The following is a 24,087-nucleotide window of genomic DNA, read 5'->3' on the forward strand; positions in this document are numbered from 1 at the left end:
ATTTTGCAATAGTCTATCATTAAAGACTATTCATGCGACTATTACGTTCTAGAAAAAGACTGCGGATAAATGCAACAATAAAATAACTATGTCAATATTATGTAGTACGTTAAGCGTTTCCGAATATTCGAGGAATCCCTCGAACGTACGGTGACACACTCTTCGATAATGCGAAGAGAGAGGAAACTTAACGATTAAGCAACATTGATAAAAAATATACTTTTCAACGCGTTCTCCCTACATCATGGCCATCGACAGATTTTACCCTTCGATTAAGCCATTTAATCTCCTCGCTTGTTCGTCAAATATATAACTCTACTTAAGTAGCTATATTTTTTTGATGTTCAAAGCATCTTTATCGCACTATACTTTTGCGAAAAACTATAACAAGACGCTTAAAACGTTTCAAATACTGCGGATAATGCGGATGTGTCGCATGTCTTCAATAATTAAAAAAATATAAAATAACAGTAAATTTAAGGCTGCCACAATTCATGGTTTGTGATGTGTTTCATCATTCTCCCTATCTCTCTCAATAAACTATAATCCTTTTTAAAACTCTACGATTATACTGATTATATAACATGCACCAGGGTTCATTATTAAATTAATGAACAAGTTAAAATCAGCCATGCAAAACGGTAAGTTAATCCTCGTGATAAAAATCGTTTTAATTTATTCTAAAATTATATTTTTTGATACGATATTCTTCCATAAAACTGTCTTCTCATCAATAATAAAAATTTAAAAATTTTTACTTTTAAAAAAAGCATAATGAGGATTTGTATTTCTTATATCATAAATAAAATATTTTCTAGGCCTATTTTCGTTAAAAATCATTGATTCCCATCAATTCCAAAAGCTATTCATTGGAACACTTTCAAGTGGAATACAATGATGTAAATGTCAATGAAAATGCGTAAAATTCGTATTAAAAATTGATCACTCGTCGCTCGCGCGGCGCAAATGATCATCGCTGAAATGTTGCATAGAAATCTAAATTTCTTAAAAAAATCTATGATATATAAATCCTATCTATATCGCCGCTGTGTACACGTTTATTCAGTAAAAGTAACTAATTATTAATGGCTCTTGTAAATGGAGCACGAAATCGATGCATGGTCAGCATGGAAAAACGATATGGAACAGGCCTACGAACCGACTTCTTCTGGCCTAGCCAACGGTGCCTTGGACCTTTCTGTAGTAGTAGTCACAGTAGTCGTGGTGACCTCCAAATTGGCCAAATCCGCGGCATTAATCTGGAATATTTAAACAATTATTTATCGTTCAATAGAGATATTTCTTGATAGAAAATAGTAAAATTCTTTCTAGTTAGTAATTAAAAAAAGCTTTACATTTATGTTAATGTTGTCTGTTGTTTGTTAATGAATATCGCTTGAAGGGAAGAGCGAGGAATTAATTAACAAAAATAAATGAATGAAAAGCTGATGCACTTAGTAGCGAAAGATCAATTGGCTAATGACGAACGACAAGGTACTAAAGCATAAACATGAGATTATTATCGTGGTAACGGTCGACACTAATTAATTATAATTTTATATTCAGTGCCGTTTGCTGACCTCGACGTTCGGGGGCAGAGTGATGGTAGCGTGTGTCGTTGTTGTCTCAATACCGCTGCGTATCTCTCGCTCTACTGTAGTGCCTACGCAATAAAATAAGTGCCACAAACAAAAAATAATGAAAAAAAAAAATAATAATAAAAGCAAATAACGTAAAGGCAGAAGAAATAAAATGAAAATTATCGAAAGACAAAGACGAAAGATTAATTGTATGTAATGTTCCAAGTAGCACATGTTGGTCTTATGTGCATTTCCTAAATGTTATAACATTTTATATACGTTTAAGAATCGTATATAAAAACATGATATGAACCATCACGTGCTACCTGAGGTGTGAATTGTAATTCGTCGAGTCTGTCAATTAGTGCTTCTGAAAAATGAGTAAAATACGTTGATATAAAAAAAATCTCTCACGCATTAAACCGTTCGTATGTAAGAAGCTATATTACAAAAAATATTCAAAGGTCGATCTCTTTACGAATTGTCAATCTGGTAGTCCGATGATCAGATCTAAATAGAATAATAATCATTTTAGAGATCTAGATCGATTGTGCGATTTCACTCACTGTTTACGTGTTGCGTTTCATTCGCTTGACTCGTCTCGACTTCGCCATTAGCGGTCGTGCTATTCGTGGTTTGTGTAACCACAGTGGTCGTTTTCACCACTAGGGATTGATTTTGAGTGGATATCTCGGAAGTTCGTGAAGTCACCTCCATCTTAAGTCCTGCCAAACGATTATGGAGATCTTCGGAAGATGTCGCGTTTCTGAAAAGTGGACTGTTACTGCCAAAAATGGCAAGTACATCGAAATGCTAGTATTAATTAAACATAGCGGCGAAATAAATTATCAAGCCATGTAGTATGTTCAATAATACATTTTACAAATTAAACATCTATGTACACGAAGTGATATTAATTAAAAATTACAATTCACTAAATTTACAATTGAAATAAAATTTATTGTACATAAACAAATAACAAATAAAAAAAATATCTGATAATGTCAGCTGAACTTACAGCAAATGATCTTTAACACTGTCGATCGTAATATCTCCGATAGAACTTAAATCCTGACGGTCGTCTTCTCCATTTACATCTATACTACTTGTAGCTGGTCGCAGCGACGGTTCCTTCGGAGATTCTTCCTCTCCAGCTAAAAGACATGCGTTCACATCGACACTAAACGGCACTATTACGAATAACAACATTCCCTACTATATCGTTAATCGACATAAATGGTAGTAATGGTTTGACATAAATGGTAGTTGTGATTAGGATCGAAACACGTGGGTAAGCACACATGTATATGCGGGTTATACAAGATATGCCAAGCGGTTACACATATACAATCGCGTTTACACAGAAGCCGAATGGTGTATTCTATTACGATGTGTAAAAAAAATATTTATCTCTTTAGATCAGTGGTCGGGTTTCGTTACTATTTTCAATCCGATTTTCATTGCACTGTCCTTCCCTTCCCCGTTCGCGTTTTAATGAGTTTATCGAATATGAGTAATTAAGACTTTTCGATACTTTGCTTCAAAAGCAGCTAAAAATTGGGCCGAAAGTTGTAACTAAATCTGATCACTGCTTTAGATTATTCGCGTCAAAATATATGGATTTTTAATACTCACTGGCACTTACTACGCCATTTTCCGTAATAATTCTGTTTGCCGCCGTTGGTGGTTGACTTTCCTGCGTCTCCCCTTCGGTTTCAGGTGCACCTTCGACAACACCTTGCTCTTGCGCAACTTCGTTAGTATTTACCGCGAACGATCTGGCATGCGGTGGTAAATTAAGCGCGCAATGCGCCTTTGTCATCTTCGCGGTCGACAGAGAAATTCGTTGGAGTTCCGAACTCGAGTGAAGATACAGCGCTTCTCCGGCTTTTGTAAATATCAAGGAAGAAATACCACTAAGAAACAAAAGATACACGTTAACTCTCAAATATGTAACGTTTAAGACGCGAGATATAAAAAACAGAACTAACTTAATGTCCTCTCTTTTGATTGCAGCAGCATTCAACTGTCTTCTCAGTTCCGGTATACTCAGTACCAGACAATCACCAAGATTCGTTAGGCAAAGTAAGCAAGTTTCCTCGTGAGTTCCTGCTGGCTCGACGTAACACCAGAACTTGGCGAATCCTGTTTTTCGTACCCTGGATCCTTCGTGAGCGGTCAATTTGTACTTGCAATACGGTTTCAAGGACGGAAGATTAAAAATCTTAAACTGTTCCTCGCTAGCAATTACGACTCTGTGCGTGGAAGTCATATCAGGTCCAGCTGTCACGCCCTTTTCGGCTTCGTAGGGTTCCGGCAACGGCACGCTGGATCCATCAAGAATCGTGATCGCAATTACGGGTGCACGATGCTTCAATTGTATTTCTTTGCCCAGTGTACAGTTGACGTCTTCTTCCGTTCTTCTCACACCGGCTGGTATAGCTAACGTGAAGACGTAAACCGTGCCGTTGTTGGTGCCCGCCCAAAGTGTGGGTGTTGTATTTTGTACTACAAATTTTAAGTCATTTTTGTGATTTGTCGCTGACATTATACATATTTACAAAAAGATACTAACGACTAATAATGTAACTTCTGGCAAAGTACAAGCACCGAACCATAGAGCCTAGAGCATCGTCAACTGGTCTCGCTTCCACTTGTCTCTCCACCGGTTTTAATTCCGTTGATGATGGATCGCCACTCGGTGAAGATGCAACGCTGCGATTATAGTTTAATAATTACAAATGGCTTTTTCTTCGTAATTTAATCTAATATTTTGATTTAAACTCACCTGTCTTTCTTTTTCTCCGGTGCAGGATTTTGTGTAGGACTATTAGCATTTGCTCGACGTTGCGAACGTCCTTTCCTCAATCTCCTGAAAGATTCCCTAAGAGATTTTTTGAAAGACTTACGTCGGGAGATAGGAGTGTCACCTGCACCGGAAAGATCTGTAAAACGTTAAAACGATTATATTTATTCAAGATATTGATATAAAAAACAAACTAATTTTACACAGAAATGTCTATTTTGAGTATAAATAGACATAAAGAATTTTTCTTTCACTCTCTAGAGAGAGAAAGAGAAGAGATTTATCTCAATTTGAAATTACATAAAAAAAGTTATTATAATTTAAAGTAGAACTATTTCCCAACAATATCTAAAGTTGAATTGAGTTGCTGAAAAAAGTTATCTTGTTTTACTGCAGATTCACATACCATTTGGATTAAGCGTGCATTTGACACTGACGGCTTTCGACCTGGTGTAATCAAAGACCGCAAGTCCATGTGCTGTTCCAGCGGCAAGTAATCCCCATTCGCTGTGTAACGCTAACGCCGTAACGGCGGCCGGTGGGTACAACTGTAGAAGACTTTGTGGTTGAAATCCAACCGCGAATGATATACTCGTATTTCTCGGCGGCAGATGATCGTGACCCTTCCACACAAATCCGTCGCGATCATTGACAATATTCATTATTACGGCTTTTATCTCTTTATTGGTCGGTTCCGAAGAGATGGTAGCAGTGATAATGTGTCCAGCTGTACCGGCGACCATCAACGTCGAGGATAACGGACAGAGGAGAACTTTTTTCACAGCGAGTCGCGGATCATCAGAGTATGGGTCGAAGATTCCCACCTTCTTGAATGGCGGCCATTCATCCTCGTCGTCCTCTGGAGGTTGCTCGAGAACGTCCAAATGCTCACCAGTAAATAAGATCGACGAGTTGTATTTATACAAAGGGGTCAGAGCAACGTCGGACGCATTCCAGAATCTGACAGTGCCATCCTCATGTCCAGTAAGTAGCAGGTCCTTGTTTCTAGGCTTGTCAGGATTCGCTGGCTTTTGGCAGAGGATTATGCCACCGTCGATGGGCCACGACTTGTCTGAATAAAGATGCTCGGTCTGCGCTTTACCGGCTGCTACGATCGCTTCCCAAAGTTCTTCGGATACATTAGGCACATGTTGGGAACAAGTCACCTATAATATGAAAGAGTTTGTACTACGAATCTATTATAATTTTGTTACTTTTATTTCAATATACTCACCGAACTCGCATGGAGAGATACTAGATAGGGCAAAGCCATCATCTTCCATTCGGGATTGGTCAAATCTATAGCTACTAATTCTTCCTCAGCCAATACTATAAGCGCTTCCGGACCGATAGGGTTCTCATTGTTCTCTTCTTCCTCCTTAGGGAAGACGGTGAAAAAGTCGATAATTTTAGACGTAAAGTCAAAAACCAAATGTTTCTCCTTGGTCATGACAGTGATTGTATGTCTGTCTCCATAACTGGCGCGTTGCATACCACCGGAGAATAATACGAGCTCGCCATGTCTATGGAAAAGCTCAATTGAATTCGTGAAGAAATGAGAAAGGGAGACATATTATATGTCTGATCGCGAAATTACTTACTCCGCGGTAGGATACACGAGGATTTTGGTGACGGCTTTACACGGAAACGGCCCGTAAAGTGTCGTGGGCTCCGGCACGGCGTCGCTACCAGGGCTCCAAAACGCATAGGAACCGTCGTTGTGTGACGAGACAAAGCGATTCTCGGATATCCAATGGACCGATTCCAGCTGTTGCGTGGAGACGAATGTCTGCGCACGCGAAAACAAACCCATCAGCTGCGCGTACACGTTCCACCAAAGACCACCAAAGACACAAACGACAATCAGAACGAGCGATACCATCTCACAATTCATTCTTAATCCTGCTGTTCTATTCGACTCCATTTTAATCAATTATCATTTCTTAAATAGCCACAAAAGTTATTAAATTAAGACTAATTATATTTTCAATTTATTCTTTAAAATAGTAGAACTTTTCAGAATAAATAGATATCTCTATTACAGATAGTAATATGAGAGTTTCTATTAAAAAAATATATAAAAAAGTATAGGTTTTAGTTTTAATCTAATAATATTCATATCTAACATTATTTAATTCCATGAATTCATCAATTCCACACAATCAACTTAAATATATATTTCTAAAATACGACAAATCTTTATCTAATAATAATCACATTAAAAAATGTAATAATAATTAATTTAAATTCAATTGTAAATATGTATCGGAAATGAATGGGCTAGCAGGATTAAATACTGACCCACACTGTGTGTTGTTTTGCGAAAAACATGTAAGCGTTACAGCGTGTGACTATTGCATTTGCCAAAGTGTAGTTGTGTATACGTACAGATATAATGAATATAAAGGTTTACCTGCTGAGCTCCTGGAGTAGCTTTGTTCCACAATACCATCAAACCTCGATTATACCCAATCAGGATGTTATCCGGGTGCCCTGGCTGCTCAGCTATGGCTTCGACCGCTCCTGGATTTTTCTTGTAGTCTTCCGGAACGCTATGCAACACAAAAACAACTTAATGATCTTACATAAAGTAACTCTTTTTTTCTGGTTTTAAATAACTTTTAATTTAAAATTTAAAGTTATTATATTCTTTTAAATATAATGCTTTTTTCAAAGATACTTCGACTATTTTAGAGATAATCAGATTGATCAAATTTTGATTTATAATCCTATAAAATTGCGACAATAAAATCTTCTCTATAAGATTGATGATAAACGACGATAAACTTCCATAATTTTGTTGGCATTTATATCAAAATATAGTAGATAAAAATTTAATTAGATTATGATAGATAATTTAATCTAATTGTTTTTACTTCTGCATCACAACATCTTGATAAATAATATTCTCCGGGGTGACGAAAGTTTTCAAGTTCAGTAAATAGATGTTGCCTCCTTCCGTTCCTAATAAGAGATGTTCCCCACTAGATTCGAGACACATTGCGGAAATTTTTTTCAATTTCCCTTCCAACGATAATGTCTTTGTTTCCACCACGGAATTTCTGTTAATCTCCCATAAATGTAATGAATTGTCGTCACACAAGGACACCACGCGACCCTGCAAAATACGATACAAAAAACTGATCATAGAACTGTTAATCGGAATGAAGCATTATACTTCACAGGACAAAGCATTCTTGGAAGTATTTTTCACTTAACTCCTGCAAACATCTTTTTAAAAGATGTTCCAAGCTTTCTACCATTACTATTGTTTCCATACATATTTTTAAATATTTTATTTAACATTTTATCCGACAGAAAATTTTAACAACAGTTTTTATCTTCGAAAGCCAACGTGTGTTTCTGATATGGCGGAAGTAATAAAACGCCTCGCAATAAGATCAACAGCGGCTGCTGGCCCCTCTTCTACCTCTATTATTACACGGAGAAAATACTCGCATAATTTCATGATTTCTCACAACTTCTCAACTCTCATACCTTTTCTATTTTGCAACTGTCGCGCGTAATACACAAAGCGACAATTCACATCAAACGCAAAATCAGAGAAATTTATCTATACTCCGTTTTCAGATTTGTTATAATTATGAAAAATTCTTTGGAAAAAGAACAAAATCCGTAGACATTTTATAATTAGAATAATAAATTGTTCTTCATCACACACATTAAGTAAATAGTAAACTTAATTTACCTTTTTTGCCAAGCATTTAATAGATTAAATACTCGATGCTAAAATCGATACTAAAATATCGATTAAAAGTCTGTGAAAAATAAAGACTTTAATTTATAAAAATATATATAATAATTGAATTCCAGTACTAAAATATTATTTTTCAATTTTTTACAATAAATATCTATTCAATAAAAATTCAATAAAAAAAATGCTAATCGAATATTTTAATTAAATTGTGTATTTTATTTGATCTTACGATATTGCAATTTAATCATATTTTTTCTAAAAATTAATAAATCGTCACAGACTTGAGATTATTTGTTTCTTTTATAAGCATCTCTTCTATTTAGCAATTTTTTATTACTACTGTGTCCAAAAACAGTTGGTTATGGTAAAATGTCAAAATAAATAAAAAATCAAATTTAAAATTAAATAAAAAGTAATATTTTAGATAGGTATCATAGACTGGCTGCTATCTTATCGGCTTCAAAATTTACTTGGAAACGCTTATCGTGATAACGAACGTTTGTGCTTATGCCGATGTGCGATCGTAAAACCTGCGATTTAATTATTAATATACCACTTTGAATAATATTATTTGAAAAATTATGTATATATATTCCAAGTTATCAACTCGAGACAAATTGTGCAAAATTATAGCTCCATATGAAATATTTCAATGTAGGTATCATTATTTATTTTTAGTTATCACATGACGAGCCTCTTAACATCTTTAAAAATGCTCGATTAGAGATGTATTAAGATAATTTCACTAACGTCATCACTACATTTGCTAAACATTGGCAAGACGCATGTCTGCTGGTTAACGAATAATCGACCGTTCGGAAGTGCAAAGAAAGTCTTTTTCCCACATTTTACGTCGTGGCTTTAATTGCATTTCACATTAATTACGACGCACCGTCGTGATGTCGTTGCACCCGTATTATTTATCAGTACACGCGTGTGTGAGCACATTGTACGGTGTCGCACGGGATTATGCAACCCGCTGGCAATCGTATAAGCGGAACATGGTATCGCATTACTGTCGGTGTGATGCGTGCAATTTTAACAGAATTACCGCGAGTTAGCACTTTTCTACGTAAATCGTGGAAAGAATAATTTAAAAATATAAATATATAAGAAAAGCACACGACATATGATACACATGATCATATAAACGATAAAAAAATGCAATGAAAACTAATCAGTAAAGTTCTCAATAAGATTCTCATATCTTACACAAAAAATTTGAATTTTTCAGGTCAACACCAATAAACTGTTTAATCCTTGATGTACAAAAAATAGTACTTCATAGAATTATATGATAAGAAATCGATTTTGAAAATTAGTTATTTTATTTAATGTAAATACAATCATAATTAATGCATCAAATCTTACCTCATTGGGCAGAGCGACGATCTTCGTGACGGCATTCTCACCGCTTTCAACGGAATGTTGTCCATAGAACTCTACGCCTGGCCTTCCGAAACTGATATTTGAGTCAAGGAATCCCACAAAAGAAGGGGTTATATAATATTGTATAAATATGTAACACACTGACACAGGAACACGCTTCACGCGCCCGAGAGAATAGACCCTCGAACCTCGGATTTGCAAATGACCGATTTAATATGTTGACAGCGAGGATCATCATTCGAAGAAACAGCTGCTGAACATATATAAGCGCACACTTTGCAAATTCTATAGTAAATTCCGCGATGAACGACGCAAAATAATTATGCCATTGAGCTGTAACGGACAGTTGCATAATCGCAAATTACTTTGAATGATTCTGAAGGAGATTAACCTAAATTTTATTTTTTTAAGTATCCACTTAAAGATCATAGAAGATTTGATATTACGAATCTCTTTAAAAGCTTAAAGAAATTAATGTATACATATTAAAGTAAAAAAGATTAAATTTATATAAACTTTCTCTAATTTTTAAATAAGATCAGTTAAATTACAATCATATCGAATCCTTAGACATATATTTGTTGACAAAATAACAGATTTGCGTAACTGCCCATTTATTTGGAGATGAAATATTTTGAAAAATATAGAAAATTTAAATAGAGACAATAAATCTGCGCGACTCAATAAAATGTGTACTAAATCATTTTTTTAATTCTAATCTTTGTACATATTTATTAATAAAGATTTTTTTATTCAACTTAAAAATTGAGCGCGATATACTCTATTTGGCATAAGATATCAACCTACTTTTTATTTTCGATTAGTATTTTCTGCGACCGCAATGGTAATTTACAAACACAATTTGCTTTTCTAACTGAAATAATTTCTATGTCCATTTTTTAAAGATTTATTCGAGCGCATTACAACGACACGTATCTACCGGTTTGTAGAAAGCCGTTGAATCTAAAAACGGAAACTAGATAAAGTATCGTCATTTGAGCTGCTTCAAGTCGGGAAGAGTTCAAGAGGTTTGTGATTAAGTTCAAATATAGTTGAACGTACCAGCGTTTGGAAAACGAGTACACTCGGCCCGATGGTTTCACTGAAGCGAAGACTAGGTGTGTCGCACAGATAATCGTCTATACGTATATCTATTGCGAAATAATAACGATTATCTGGTGATTACGTAGTCCTTGAAAGCATCTGCCGACGATGTGTGTGCGGTTACGGTATTAAACTGGCATTAAATTGCAGACTCGCTGACGTGTTGATTATTTCACTACGATCTAACATCCCGTTTAATAAACTACGAAGTTAAAAGCGCGTAATTTTCCGCGAATCGACATTATAATTCTCGGATCACATATAGTTTTCTTTACGTAGTTTTTTTTATCTTGTTACATTAAATTATAATCAACTTTCGATTGTGATAACGTACTGTTCAAATATCGTATACATTTTTAGAAAATTAGTATTCTAAAATATAAGTATAAACTTATATAAATTTATAACATATAATGTCGACAAAAAGACTATCGTAAAAAATAAAGCTTAAATTGTTTATAAATATAGTTATAAATACAGTTTTCTCTTAAAACATAAAATTTTCTGATTTAAAAATTGTGATAGATAAAAATAAACTACAGATTTAAATTTAGCGAGACTATTCACGCCAAATTACGATTTAAATTGTGTATCTTTATATAAAAACAAAGATTGCGTATCTTTAGAAAAAAAAAATAATAAAAAAACAATTTAAACTTATCATTTGATATAAATAATCTAGAATCTAGATAAATAATACAAATGTTTGCTCTATTTCTATTTACAGTTGTTATGAAAAATTTTAAATTAGCGATGATCTCAAACTGTTACAATAAATGCAATTTCTAACTGATATAGGTTTGTTGAGATAATTTCTGCGTACACGTAAGATTATAAATTAAGTAAGCGTTGACAAGGTCGAGAATCAAGATTAACAAAGTGTTGCAGAATCGAATTCGCGCTGACCTTAATATTGTAAATTGCTGAAAACTTCAATCTTTCACTGTCCGACAGTTAGTGACCTTCTTAACGTAAAATAGTTACGAAATATCGTATCTTTGCAAATAAACATGTAATAAAATTAGTCAACAGTTTTTTGAAGTCAAACGTTTTGATCGAACGAATGCTGCATGTGCATTTTTCGTGAACAATCGATATCTCTTAACCGAATTCTGTATTATGCAAAACGCGGTTGTATTCTCTTAATCGATGAGTTTAGTGCGACAGACAGTTGTCTATTCGATACTCCAAGAAGTTGATAAAATTAGAATTGAGAATATATAAGCTTAGGTCGATTTTCCCGAAGCCGTTAAAGAAAGTAAGTTAGAGAGACCGCTGCATTGAATTCTTCAATTAGAAACAAATGCATTCTCATAATTCGAGATTATTACACGCAAACACCATCGTGAATTCGAAGTGTAATTTAATATTTTTTCAATAATGCCCTGCTCCAAGCACAGTGCAAGTTTATAAAACATACCGCAAGTGATTTATGAAGTCTTTGTTAAGCAATCGCTCGCGGCACCACGAAACAGATTTTCCTATTGTGGCAATAAAAAAGTCATAACAAGTATTTACAACCGACCTGATATTTATGATAATAGTAATAGCTTTCCATTTTATAGAGAATATTTATTTTCTGTTTGGTTGAGTTGTGACTAAAAATTCAAAGTATTCGTTTAATAAAATCAAATGATAAAGTATTAAGCGTTTTATAAAAAAAATCTCTTTAATGATAATGTAACAATTAATTTTTACAACAAATAATTTAGGCTATTCGAACTTGTACTTTTTCTCTTTCCAAGGAACGCAGCCTCTCAGAGGATTAATAGATCGATACGCGCATCATTGAGTCCTGGCGGTTGCGCCTCGGAACCAGATTATAAATACCAAACGGGAAGAAAGCGAGGAGGCGAGGAGGTAAGAAAAGCAAAAGGATACACCTTGATGGCGCCGGATGCCGTGCCGATGATCATCAGGCGCAGACTCGGATCCCAGGCCAGAGCGGTTGGCTTGTTCGGGAAACCATGCTGCACCGTCTGCAACGAATAAGATCTATTAGTAACGCTGATTTCGATCAATTTCCTAACGTCGTAAACAGAATTATGTTTCTAACTGTCTTTCGTGTTGCTTATTGCGTTTATCATTTGAGAACAAAGCAATTTGAAGCACAATTTCACACACATTATACGAAAAGTTTTCGTTAGATTCATTTAAAGAAATTTTGTAATAAATATAAAACATTGTAAATATAGTAATTCTATTTCTAAATATAGTTATTGTTACAAGAATATTATAAAATACAATTAATTTATCAACTATTACGAAAGCACAAAAGACGGTTGTTAGTTATATGAATTCGGAGAAAATCAGCATAAATATATGCATTAAATATATATTATTCCATCACTAATATTTTGTAAATTATTCATTTTTATTTATTATATTATATACAGATATTCAAGTTATAATATATTGTATACGTTAATAACATAACATATTTATGTGTGTGCAAAGTTTATTAGTTTATAAACTTACATACTTTTTTATAATCCTAATAGTTTTGCATATCAAATATGATAAAACAGGATAGGATAAATTATTACGAAACAGAAGTAATTAGAAGAAAAATAACTGTTTCGCGTATTAGTCGCATTAATTTTAAATCATTCCCATATTTGATATGATTTTCTAATTAATGTTCATTGTTATATTATATTATAGTTTTTCATGTTATTACTTCGGAATTTTTGCTTTCCTCCAAAATTTGAAGAACGCGAATAACGCTTTGAATTACATTCATCTCAATTTTTTATCATTCAGCATCTTTAAGGCATAATTAGGAATGGACTGAAGTCTTGACACGACTATTAATGGTTGATTTGGGTGAAAGTTGCGATGAGTTAGTTGACGCGAGTCTCGCGATGAGTCAGATTTTGACAATACCCGTTAATCGAACGTGGCTTATCGTGCCCGTTTATACCTACACGCGTGTATACGTCAGCCTATGAGAAGATATATGTTCTGATTGCGGTAAATGTCGGAAATCAGCCAGCGGCTAATAAAGACTCGCTCGAGTGATGAAATATTATTGTCAGTAAACTTCGCCTGGACTACGCTTATATATTTCCGTTTCTTCCCACGGCCAATTATAACACTCGCGAGAATCGCGGGATACGCAAGTAACGTCCTAGAAACCTAAAATCTGCATACGTTCTCTCTCAAATCTAAATGTGTGCGGATATACGAAATGATTCTTGAAATAAGGTTGAGAATCGGGAGAGCAATTTTTCCTTATCCGAGATGATTCTTGATCTTTCAACGCGTAATGATTTTATTTTGTATAATTAATTAGTACAGCGAATGAATAATGATACAGAGATTCTTCTTGAACGGAAAAAAATTGTGTTTTAAAGCAATATATTAAGCACTAATAGCTATGAATGAAGATAAGACTTTCTGTGAATTGGTTGTGTAAAGTGCAATTAATAAATTATGTTAGTCATTTAAATGTAAATTTTATTTTCTCAAGATCTTTATCCAAAACCAATAAAATATTTAATCTTTATCTACTCTTTCACTAGAGTTCACATCATATAATAATTTTTCTGTACTGTAAGATTGTATAATGATGCATCACGTTAAATGGAGTTCAATGTAAGTCTACATACATCTATATTTGTTTCAAATATTTCGGATTAATTTCATTTTACGAATTGATATAATTTTAGATAAACGTTTTAAATATAAAGTTTGAGTATTTAACGAGATATATATTATTATAAATATTATTTATATATTTATATTATATATATATTATTATTATTATTATTATGCTACAAAGGATGTTGTTTTTTATGAATTTGTACTGAGCAATAGTGTAACGATGTCCTGTTTTTAACTATTTATATCAACCCACTACTATTGATTGCATTTGATGTATACTGAAGAGGATCCAATCCATAGGATCGAAACGTCTGTAACTGAATTTTAAATATATTGAATTTAATCACACGAAGACCTTGTGTTGACTCACATTTAGCTGTTTTTTCATATCTTTCGATTTATTCCTTGGAGCCTGATACTACTACTCTTACTAAAAATATTTAATATTACTTATAGAGAAATTATAATAAAATGTTTACAATTTTTTAAGCGAAAAAATCACAATCCGAAGAAGATATCTTGTAAAAAATAATAAAATATAAAACTAAACTTAAAATTAAGGTAAAAACACATTGATATTTGAATTTATTTTACTTGGAATTGCCGTAGAAATTTTCATCATCACATTTTCATAATGTAGCATATTCATCACAAGAAAAATACAGTATAACAAATCAAGATTCTAATGAAAATTTATTAGAATGTATAAACTCCGCAAAAGCAATGTTATTCACATCTTCGAGGTAACACAGTTTTATTCAAACTGAGATTGCGATAAAAAAACTGTTGTCGTCATCGCAAATTTTCTTAAACTAGAATTTGCAATTCATTCAGTAAATAAACAGTAAGGAAAGATTTCTCTACTTGAAACTATATAAATTCTCGATAAATCTTGGTAAGAATTCCTTTAAGGATTTCGTTCCTAATTCGCCAATACATCGACTTGAATTGCGATTAGAAAAACCCGGTGGTCCTGGACCTTGGCTCCAAAACCATTTCCATGAGAAAAGGTGTCACTACCTGCAAGTTGTACTCAACACGATCTTTACGAAAGATACATCCTAAAGAGAGTTAAAGCGAGACACTGTACTGGTATTCTGTGCAACAAAGAAACGCGGGTCCCTCTTAGCTTCTTTTCAGTTAAATTCGTAATGAAACTCGAGAGTATCAAACGAAGAATTAGTAAGGAAAATTCGATTTTGAGAAAAATGCATTAAATTTCTTTTGCCTCATGATAGACTTAGTGGCAACTACGATTGAAGGAGTCATCGCAAGTAATTTATTATAATAATGCTTTAATATTTATTTAATATTGTTTAGTAACTTAATAGTAATCTAATATTTCTTTCCTAAGATCTAGCAAAAACTCAAATTTTTATGATTTTACTATTACTCTCTTAGCTTTTTAATGTCTAAAGAATAAGAAGTCGATCTTTTGCGACTTCGATGTAGGAAAAAATATAAAAAAATTTTGCACTGGTTGCGAAATATTGATGAGTTGTTTACGACGTCGAATGAAGCTAAGCAAGTTCACGATTCGCGTGAGAAACGCAAATTGGCGAACGGTCTTCCCTTCTTCGATATAGAGAGACTTCTTCTTTTCATCTATACCTTCTACGCTGGTTTCTCCCTTCTTTCTGTCTCCTCAAATAGCACCAACAAACACCGATGAATGGACACTATTCGCATGTCGCTATTTTCGAACTGTTCGAATCATTTACATACCGAGGAGAAAAAAAAAATCGTCCAGACAAATATCAAGGTAATTGAACTGTACTTTTGCTTCGCGACTGAAAACTCAAATATCTATTAAAAATTTGTTTATATCAAGTTCTAGCAATAAAGAATTCTAATCCTTTCCGTTATATTTCAACTAAAAAAATATATATATATAGGTATATTATTTACTTAACTTAAATCAGAAAAATTGCGTGTTTGAGGATTGATTTTTCCGATAAAGTTATCATATGACATATATTATCGATTCAATGATGCACTTACAAGTACGCACCCAAGTAAATACGAAAAAAGGGAAGGTCTTCGGGATCTTATCATATTTTATTTGCACGTAATACCGATGTGATCACTCGTTATCTGTACGCTGTTGGAATTTTTCGTTCATCATCAAACTTTTAAAGAATTAAGAGTTAGGTAAGATACAGCGAGTACTCTAAGAATCGTATATACATTAACTTATTAAATAATATTGACTTGTGTGGCGTATTAATAATATCTTGGACTGCTTCTTTCGTAATCATAACAATAAAATGAAAAAAATATATTAGTCGATAGAGAATTTTTAATATCCAAATATAAAAAAATTAATTTCGAAAATTTTAAATTATTTTTGTAATATAGAACAATTTTTCGGTTGAATTTAAATGAAAATTTTCCGATAGAAAAATCAACAAGTCAACGTTTTTGCATTACAAAGAGATTGCAAAATCTTAAAATAAGATTAATAACCAACAACAGAAATATTTGTTCTCAAAAGAGTTAATAAATATCTCATTTACAGAATAGTGTATAATGAATTCAAGAATATACATTTTGACAAATCAAATTTTGATCGTCGAATTAAAGAATGCAAGATTAGGAAATTACCACGAAAAATTTTTCGAACTATTCTTACTTTATGTGGATCTGTGGGATTAGCACGTCATTCTTTTAATATAAAAAAATAATGACAGATTCACACAGAGTAACACTCTTCATAGTGCTATAGTTCCATATAAAAATAAAAAAGTTCCACATTTTTTATATTAAAAAAAACAGAACTGAAAATACGATACACTAATTTTTTTTTTAATACAAAAAATGCGAAACTCCTTTTTTTATTTGTATAAGAAACTGTAAAATTATGAAAAGTGCTACTGTCACTATTTTTTTTTATATTAAGAGAATATGCTAATTTCACAAATTCGACAATTTTTTCTCCATGCCACTTCGCGGAACTTCTTCAAGAATTCACAGCGCGGGAAGTTAAATCGCTATAGGGTTTCACGATAATGCATACGACATTACAGCGTCATCACGTCGAGCAAATGAATATGCGTTAGGAATACTCTTAAGGGAAAGCATCAACAATTCTCTTTCGCTCGTATGTATTAGAAATTGTTGCTTATCATTTATAAGTAGTTTTGGCGAACAATAATTTAGAATCAAAATTGCTATTATATTTTCTGCAAATTTTATTTATAAATGACTTAAATCATTTCTTCGAAATTACAATTTAAATAAATTTCCGCTAATTCGTGTTTCGTTTATAATCATAAGATTATACATCGTATAATGATAAAAAAAAATGAACGCATTATTTTCGTATTTTTATAAACCGATAAATATTGTGGCCTATCTACAGTTAAATCTCAATATAACTTCCTTTCTACGTAATGATGAAATTTAAAGTGCTTCGGAATTTTTTAACGTAATAACGATGACATATTTTTGTAACACAGGTGCAATATTGACTTGTTGATTTCCGCGTAATTCATTCGAAAAAGCCATTCCCAGTCACTTGCTGGACTGATAAGAGGTTTTGACGTTTCCTGCAGATTGCACAGACCCAACAGCAGGAAATTATCTGCTGTGAGGGCCTTCGCTTGCATGCACCTTGTGTTCGTCTTCTCAAACAATTGTTCGATCGTTTAATAGAGCATAATGAAAAATGCAATGCCGCATTCAACAAAGATCGCGCGACTTCGTAACACTTGAATGGTTATTGTCAGCCGAATGCCGTCTGTTTCATCATATTAACTAATAACTTGTTGAGTAATAGTCATTCCTTCGCCGCTTCTGCATCTTATCCATAAGTATGCATGCTAAACAATAAATAAAGAAGCAAATTCCTCGGAGAGCAGCCCAACTTTTTACTAATCCTCTTATTAAACAATTCTACGTTTTTTATGAAACTAACTTTTTTTGCGATGTTAACGATTTCGTGGAACTCAATTCAGAGATTGATTCTGTATGGCAATTACAAAACTCTACAGTTTTAATTTTATTCTAATTTAATTAAAATTGAAAAAACTGTAGCATCTAAAAGATGTCTAATTGTCACTTTGTAAACAAATTGTAATTTAATAATTAATTTTATCGTAATGACACAAGATATTGTTCGTAATATTTTTATACAACATATATTTAAAGTGATTTTTAGGACTAGTTCTAAATTGCACAACTGTGAATATCACTCTTATTGCTAGATATAAAATATATTACTTGCATCAATAAATATAATACGCAAGTATGAGCAAGTTATCCTAACATTCCTTGAAAAAAAAAAAAAAAGTTTTTTATAATTTTTACCACAAATTTGATCAATAAAAATTGAATTAGGTTAATCAACTATTGCATCTTTAATATCTAAAAATAAATGAAAATTTTTACATCAATAAAATTAAAGAAAATTTATAGAAAATATTTATAGAAAAAAAGGTAACAATAGACACGGTTATTTGTAATCACAAGATAAAATATACTCGTTATCGAAATAGGTGAGCTATCGTCCAAAATTACCGTTGTCAAAATCGATCAAATACTGAATACGTACGAAATCTGCAAACATTAAAATTCTTCACACATGTAGCTACAAGAAGTATTTTCATATCCGTATTTCGGTAGCGAAGTTAAGAGACAAATGTACTACGAAGTTATTTTACTGCTTAAAACAATTGTAACGTTATGACACTCCTTCGTTGATGTCTTTCAAGTTCGCATTCTTAGATGGAAATTCATGCGGCGTTTTGTAAGTACGCAAACACGTTCTGATGCATCAGATAATATGCTGTCGGCTTTGAAGCGTAGTCCCTCACTGAATATGCGACCGTTCACGATCGATGGACAAAATACCTGCAGTCGAATGAAATCGTGCAATGTGTTCATGAATAAATAACGCGAATTAACGAGCCAGTGCAACGTCTGAGCGCAAATACTTTCGCGCATGATTAAATGTTTAAGACATTAACGGAGTAACGACATTCTACAAACACATCTCATAAAACACGAAATTTTGAACGTCTGCCTCGATGAGAAAAATCATCACTATAAATAATTAGTTTAGATTAACCATAGTTAGAAAAACAATTTTTTACACTATCATATTAAGTCAAGTTTAAAGCCTGAGACATAATTGAAAAGGACAGGCAATAAAGTCTATTATTTCTTGTTCGATGGTGAAATGATACGAGATATATTTTCGACTTTTGAGAGAGAGAAGATATCGAAATGTGTGTGTAGAGTTAGAGATACACAAATATATATAATGAGGCTTGAAAAAATCTATCAGTGAAACATGTAAAAAAGCCCATCTCAGAGCTATTCGGATAAACAAAAATTCTTTATTTTTCGTGTGAATGTAACAAAACAAATAAAATATACGTTTCAACCTTTCAATTCGAGTCCTTATCAATATAAAATATAAATTAAAATTACATTATTAACACAAATTCCAACTTGATGATTCCCGACAAATTAGTTCGTTCTTCTTTATCCAAATGCCAAATTAGTTATGTAATGAATAGCCCAATGATTATCAAAATTATTACATTATACAATAAAATAAAACTTACATAAAGTAAAACCGAATTTATATGCATTGCGTTAATTATGTAATTTCGATTTATATTTTATATTGATAAGGACCCGAATTGAAACGTATATTTTATTTGTTTTGTTACATTCACACGAAAAGTAAAGACTTTTTGTGTATCCGAATAGCTGATGTAGACTCTGATGGGCTTTTTTACATGTTTCACTGTTAGAGATACAATTGAAAAGCATAGATAATAAAAACAGGAAATAATAGACTTCATTGCCTGTCCTTTTCAATTATGTCTCAGGCTTTAAACGTGACTTAATGATAGTGTAAAAAATTGTTTTTCTAACTATGGTTAAGCTAAACTAATAGTTTATAGTGGTGATTTTAAAAGTTATTCATTACAAAACTATCAGTTTCGTGATTAATTACAGATAGAAAAATACAATTTTTATATTATCGTCAGGTTAATTGTAGTTTGTAACCATAGGTTAATCAGTAAATAAAAAGCATATATTTGCAAGAATACAATATATTTGCAGAAAGATTTTACGATATAAAAAAAAACTAAAAAACAAATTTTATAAAAAATGCACCATGTTGTGTATTCTACTTATAGGAAATTAGTACGCTTCGCTAATGCCAGATTTCAAGCAGCAATTTGTCGACAACGATTTCTTTTCAAGCAACGTAAGATAGACGTAATAATACTGACGCGAAATAACCCCATTATGCGGCACAATAAATCGGTATTAAACTACAAATCGTATTGTCGATACGTAATAAATCTCGGAATTAATGAAAAATCTACTTCTAACGCCATTCTCTCGGTGTAATTCAGAGTCAATTTTATTGGAAATGTAAGACGAATGAAAATAAACAACTTTTCGCAAAGCCTCGAAAAATGTAAACAATAGAATTATGTATCTTTACATTTGAAATATCTAAATCTTTGATATAGTTGTTACACAACTAAATTTCAATTTCAGACTCAATTAAAATATCGAATAACGTAATATGAACAAATGTTTAGATTGCTTTTCTTACATTTGAAAGAAAATTGAACCAAAATTTCATGAAACTGATTTTTTTTCTCAACGTATTATATTCTACGCCGAGAAAAAATGTAGACAATTTTCAACTTTATAAACTTTATAAGTAATCATTTCTCGAATCGGATATTTTTTACTTCAATTTATATGAGAAACATTTTGCTTTTTAAACTTGTACAATTGTAATGTGAAATATCTTTCTGTATGTCTATAAATCAACCGCAGAAAGTGGCAGCGAGCGCATGCTCTTCGAGCTGCATGCTCGTATTGTGAAAATTGTGCCAGTCGCAGACGAATAAATAAACTACGTTGCAGCGTGTATATGGGCAACAAGCAGGGAAAAGAGGAGAATATACAGGCAGACGATAAAAAGATACCATTGGTACAGACAGTAACTTGATATAGCCGGCGAAACGAATCGCTCAAACCTGTCTAGACGAAGAGATTCACTCGCTGCTGTTTCCGTCGGTCAAAAATTGCAAAATTTTTCGCGACACAAATGTTGATTCACGTTTGTTGGAGTAATCTTATTCTCTCTGCTTCTATATTGTTTTTAAAATCGTGTTTCTAAATCCGTGTAGGGAAAGTAAACGCTTATATAAGGCGTGCAGGATGAGAATCAAGAAGTTGCTGCAACTAAATTACTCTTTTTGTAACAAGTAGACGAATAAAATAAATAAACTCGTTGAAGAAATTGTTATTTTCGTTAACATATAATACTAAAAAAATAAAATAATGTACATTTGTAAAAAATAAATCTGATAAAAAGAGGATTAATCTGTGAGAATCGTCTGATTACACGGCTCAATATGTTTTCAAAATGAATGACCATCCGAACTTGTAATCTAAGTGCTTTTAAAAACTATTGTGTATACTTTTTAATATTAGTAATGGTATCTGTGCCTTTGAAGAACTCCAGGTAAATTCCTTTCAGGAAAATGGTTGCCTGGAGACAGTCCCTTCTGTATCATCATGTGTGTTGTACAATCGAATTTTCGGCCTTTTCGTCTTTTCGTATTCATAAAATGTATATTTTTCTTGCACATAGAGATACTGTGTGTTGATAAAAATAAATTTTTTCTTCAGTTATGATACTCCATTTATTTTATTTTACTCATTCATCCTAAAATAAATGAGTATTTAATTACAACAACTCCGATTCTGCGAGTACGCTTTGTTTTATAATGTTGACTTAACCTTCATGTGAAAGTTATTGTTATTGAATTTAACTTTTAAGTAAAATTCAATAACATGTTTCTGTAAGAAAATGTATAGTGCTCGAAAGTCAAGAATACACGTGTGTAAAAATTGTAAATTAATTACAATTTAGAGACAGTTTGAGAAAGGAACTTAAATTGGATAATAGTTTTTTTTGCATTGTAATTTTTTGTTGTAAACAATCACTTACAGTAATTCACATAAAACTCGTTATTGATTACATGTTATCGATTGTTCTATAAATTATTGTAAATTATTAAGTAGTTGAGATCATTATGTATGTAAATTTAATATTTTTTTTAATGTAAGAAATAAAAAGAGTAAACATGAATTTTCTCGATTAATAAAGAACTAAAGCTTCATTTTTTCGCTGGGATATAAAAAAAATCACTTCGAGTAACTATTTCTGAGTCACAGAACTGGAAACAAATACCAAAGAATTATTATTATATTTCGACAGATATTTTTGATTTATCGTGCCATGAAGAAACAAGGTTCTCACACATGTCGCGTCTTAAGGTTCTACGGTTTGAAACTCGTCAACAAAAATATTGAAAAGGACAAAAAGTTTTGTTAGTTCTGTTAGAATTGAATTGAAAATGTGTTTTCTTACATGCAACATGCATTTCGCACATGTTTTTTCCGATTGTCTGTCCGATAGGATTTCCGAACAATGTTTTGCTTTTCTAAGAAGGCACGAAAATCCTACCAAGTGATTCATTCGAAGTCTCTCTGTCTCTCACTCTCGGACGACCAAGTCGAATCGAGTCGAATCGAATCATTTTGATCAGATTGGTCTGGCAACATCGCCCTCGAGGGGCCCGACGTTCGTTTCTGCGCCCATTCGCGGCGTATTCAGGCGTGTATTTCGCACCGGGTGTGGGCGAAGAATCTTTTCGCCGGGTGGCGGGTACGAGTATCTGTCTCATCCTCTCCTTCATTCGCTCGCTTACGCTCACCTTTCGAAAAGCGAAGAGATCCTTCTGCAGCTTCTGCCGCTCGGCCGTGGGCTGTTGGCCCTTCCCCCTGATGAACTTGAGCATCTCGATCCGCCGTTAGCCCAGCTCAACGTTATAGGCTCTTCTATCTCTCTATCTCTTTCTCTCGTGAGCACCACACGAGGATATATAGCTCGTCGCACGTCACACGCAAGTACCAACACGCACGTTTAACCGCCGGCCGCGCGTAATTAACGCATTCTTGAATGAACGTCGCGCGCGATTACGAATGATTACGAGATAGGACGCCGCGTCGTTATTTATCGTCCAATCCGACGCTGTGTCGGCTATGTGAGCTATGTTCGCGATGAACGCGCGCGCCCGCGCGTTTCGATATAACACCGCCCGCGGACGTCAGTGTCCCTTGTCTCTTTCGGTATTATCCACCCGCGTCCGGCAGTTTTTCATCCCCGCGCCACCGTCGCTCTACTCGCTCCTTCCTTCCTTTTCTCTCTCTCTCTCTCTCTCTCTCTCTCGCGCGCGCTTGCGACACGACGTGCGACGACGGTCCTCGTCACGCTCGAGAGATCGCGATGTGTCAGCCGACTCGCGTGTATATCACTGCTCGCGAATACACCTTCTTTTCGAGGGACGCTCGGTCGTGAGTCGGGATTGCGGTCCAGAAATCTAGATACGATGGGGCGGCGCCCAGGTTTCGCGGAGCGCCGGAGCGAAAACGTGCGATACGCGCAACGGAACGCAGAACCATCGAAATAAAACACACACGGCACGGCACGAAGCAACGAAGGCGTGCGCGCGCGACCACTCCACGTCGCTCGCTATCGCGTCTCTCTTAGTCTCTCTCTCTCTCTCTCTCTCTCTCTCTAGTCTTTCGCGCCGCCGCTGTCCGTCGTCCGCCGTCGTTGGCCGTCGTGTCTGGTCGTGTCGATGATCGGTCGGCGTTAACTTTCCCACCGAGTTTCCGCCGAGTTCTTTCGGTCGCCAGTGTTGCCAAATAGTTTTCGTCAGGAGTAGCCGAATGGTGGCGTTCAAGTAGCCGATTTTGAAATTGGAGTAGCCAATCCAAGTTTTTATATCAATTTGAATGTAAAATATTTATTTTTAAAAGTTCTTTATATA

The 24,087-nt window shown here is 33.8% G+C and overlaps 1 protein-coding gene across 6 annotated transcripts; it reads right to left on the reverse strand.

Annotated features, from left to right (window-relative positions):
* Positions 1 to 757: 757 nt before the first annotated feature.
* On the reverse strand, positions 758 to 23,830 carry LOC108746140 (lethal(2) giant larvae protein homolog 1). Of its 6 annotated transcripts, none has more exons than XM_018482708.1 (16): positions 22,969 to 23,829; positions 12,479 to 12,576; positions 9,476 to 9,566; positions 7,263 to 7,504; positions 6,800 to 6,938; positions 5,988 to 6,175; positions 5,621 to 5,909; positions 4,793 to 5,552; positions 4,369 to 4,525; positions 4,156 to 4,295; positions 3,572 to 4,088; positions 3,216 to 3,496; positions 2,599 to 2,734; positions 2,147 to 2,346; positions 1,581 to 1,663; positions 758 to 1,259 (listed from the first exon to the last, which is right to left on the reverse strand). In XM_018482708.1, exons 1-16 carry the CDS (start codon positions 23,050 to 23,052, stop codon positions 1,152 to 1,154), a joined length of 3,513 nt encoding a protein of 1,170 aa, XP_018338210.1. In that variant the 5' UTR covers positions 23,053 to 23,829; the 3' UTR covers positions 758 to 1,151. The 6 variants fall into 6 exon arrangements, with proteins under 6 accessions (XP_018338210.1, XP_018338209.1, XP_018338208.1 ...); XM_018482707.1 differs by having other exon boundaries at positions 2,147 to 2,364; XM_018482706.1 differs by having other exon boundaries at positions 5,988 to 6,202.
* Between the last annotated feature and the right edge of the window lie 257 nt (positions 23,831 to 24,087).

Source organism: Trachymyrmex septentrionalis, unplaced genomic scaffold, assembly GCF_001594115.1.
Source record: "Trachymyrmex septentrionalis isolate Tsep2-gDNA-1 unplaced genomic scaffold, Tsep1.0 scaffold16, whole genome shotgun sequence".
Lineage (NCBI taxonomy): Eukaryota > Metazoa > Arthropoda > Insecta > Hymenoptera > Formicidae > Trachymyrmex > Trachymyrmex septentrionalis.

Bases quoted from the DNA above. Each gene is read 5' to 3' on its own strand.
- LOC108746140 (XM_018482705.1), bottom strand. From the start codon at position 23,052: ATGCTCAAGTTCATCAGGGGGAAGGGCCAACAGCCCACGGCCGAGCGG. The intron at 2,735-3,215 runs GTGAGTATTAAA...CATGTCTTTTAG, and splicing joins AAATGGCGTAGTAAGTGCCA to CTGGAGAGGAAGAATCTCCG. The intron at 1,260-1,580 runs GTCAGCAAACGG...TAAATATTCCAG, and splicing joins CTCTGCCCCCGAACGTCGAG to ATTAATGCCGCGGATTTGGC.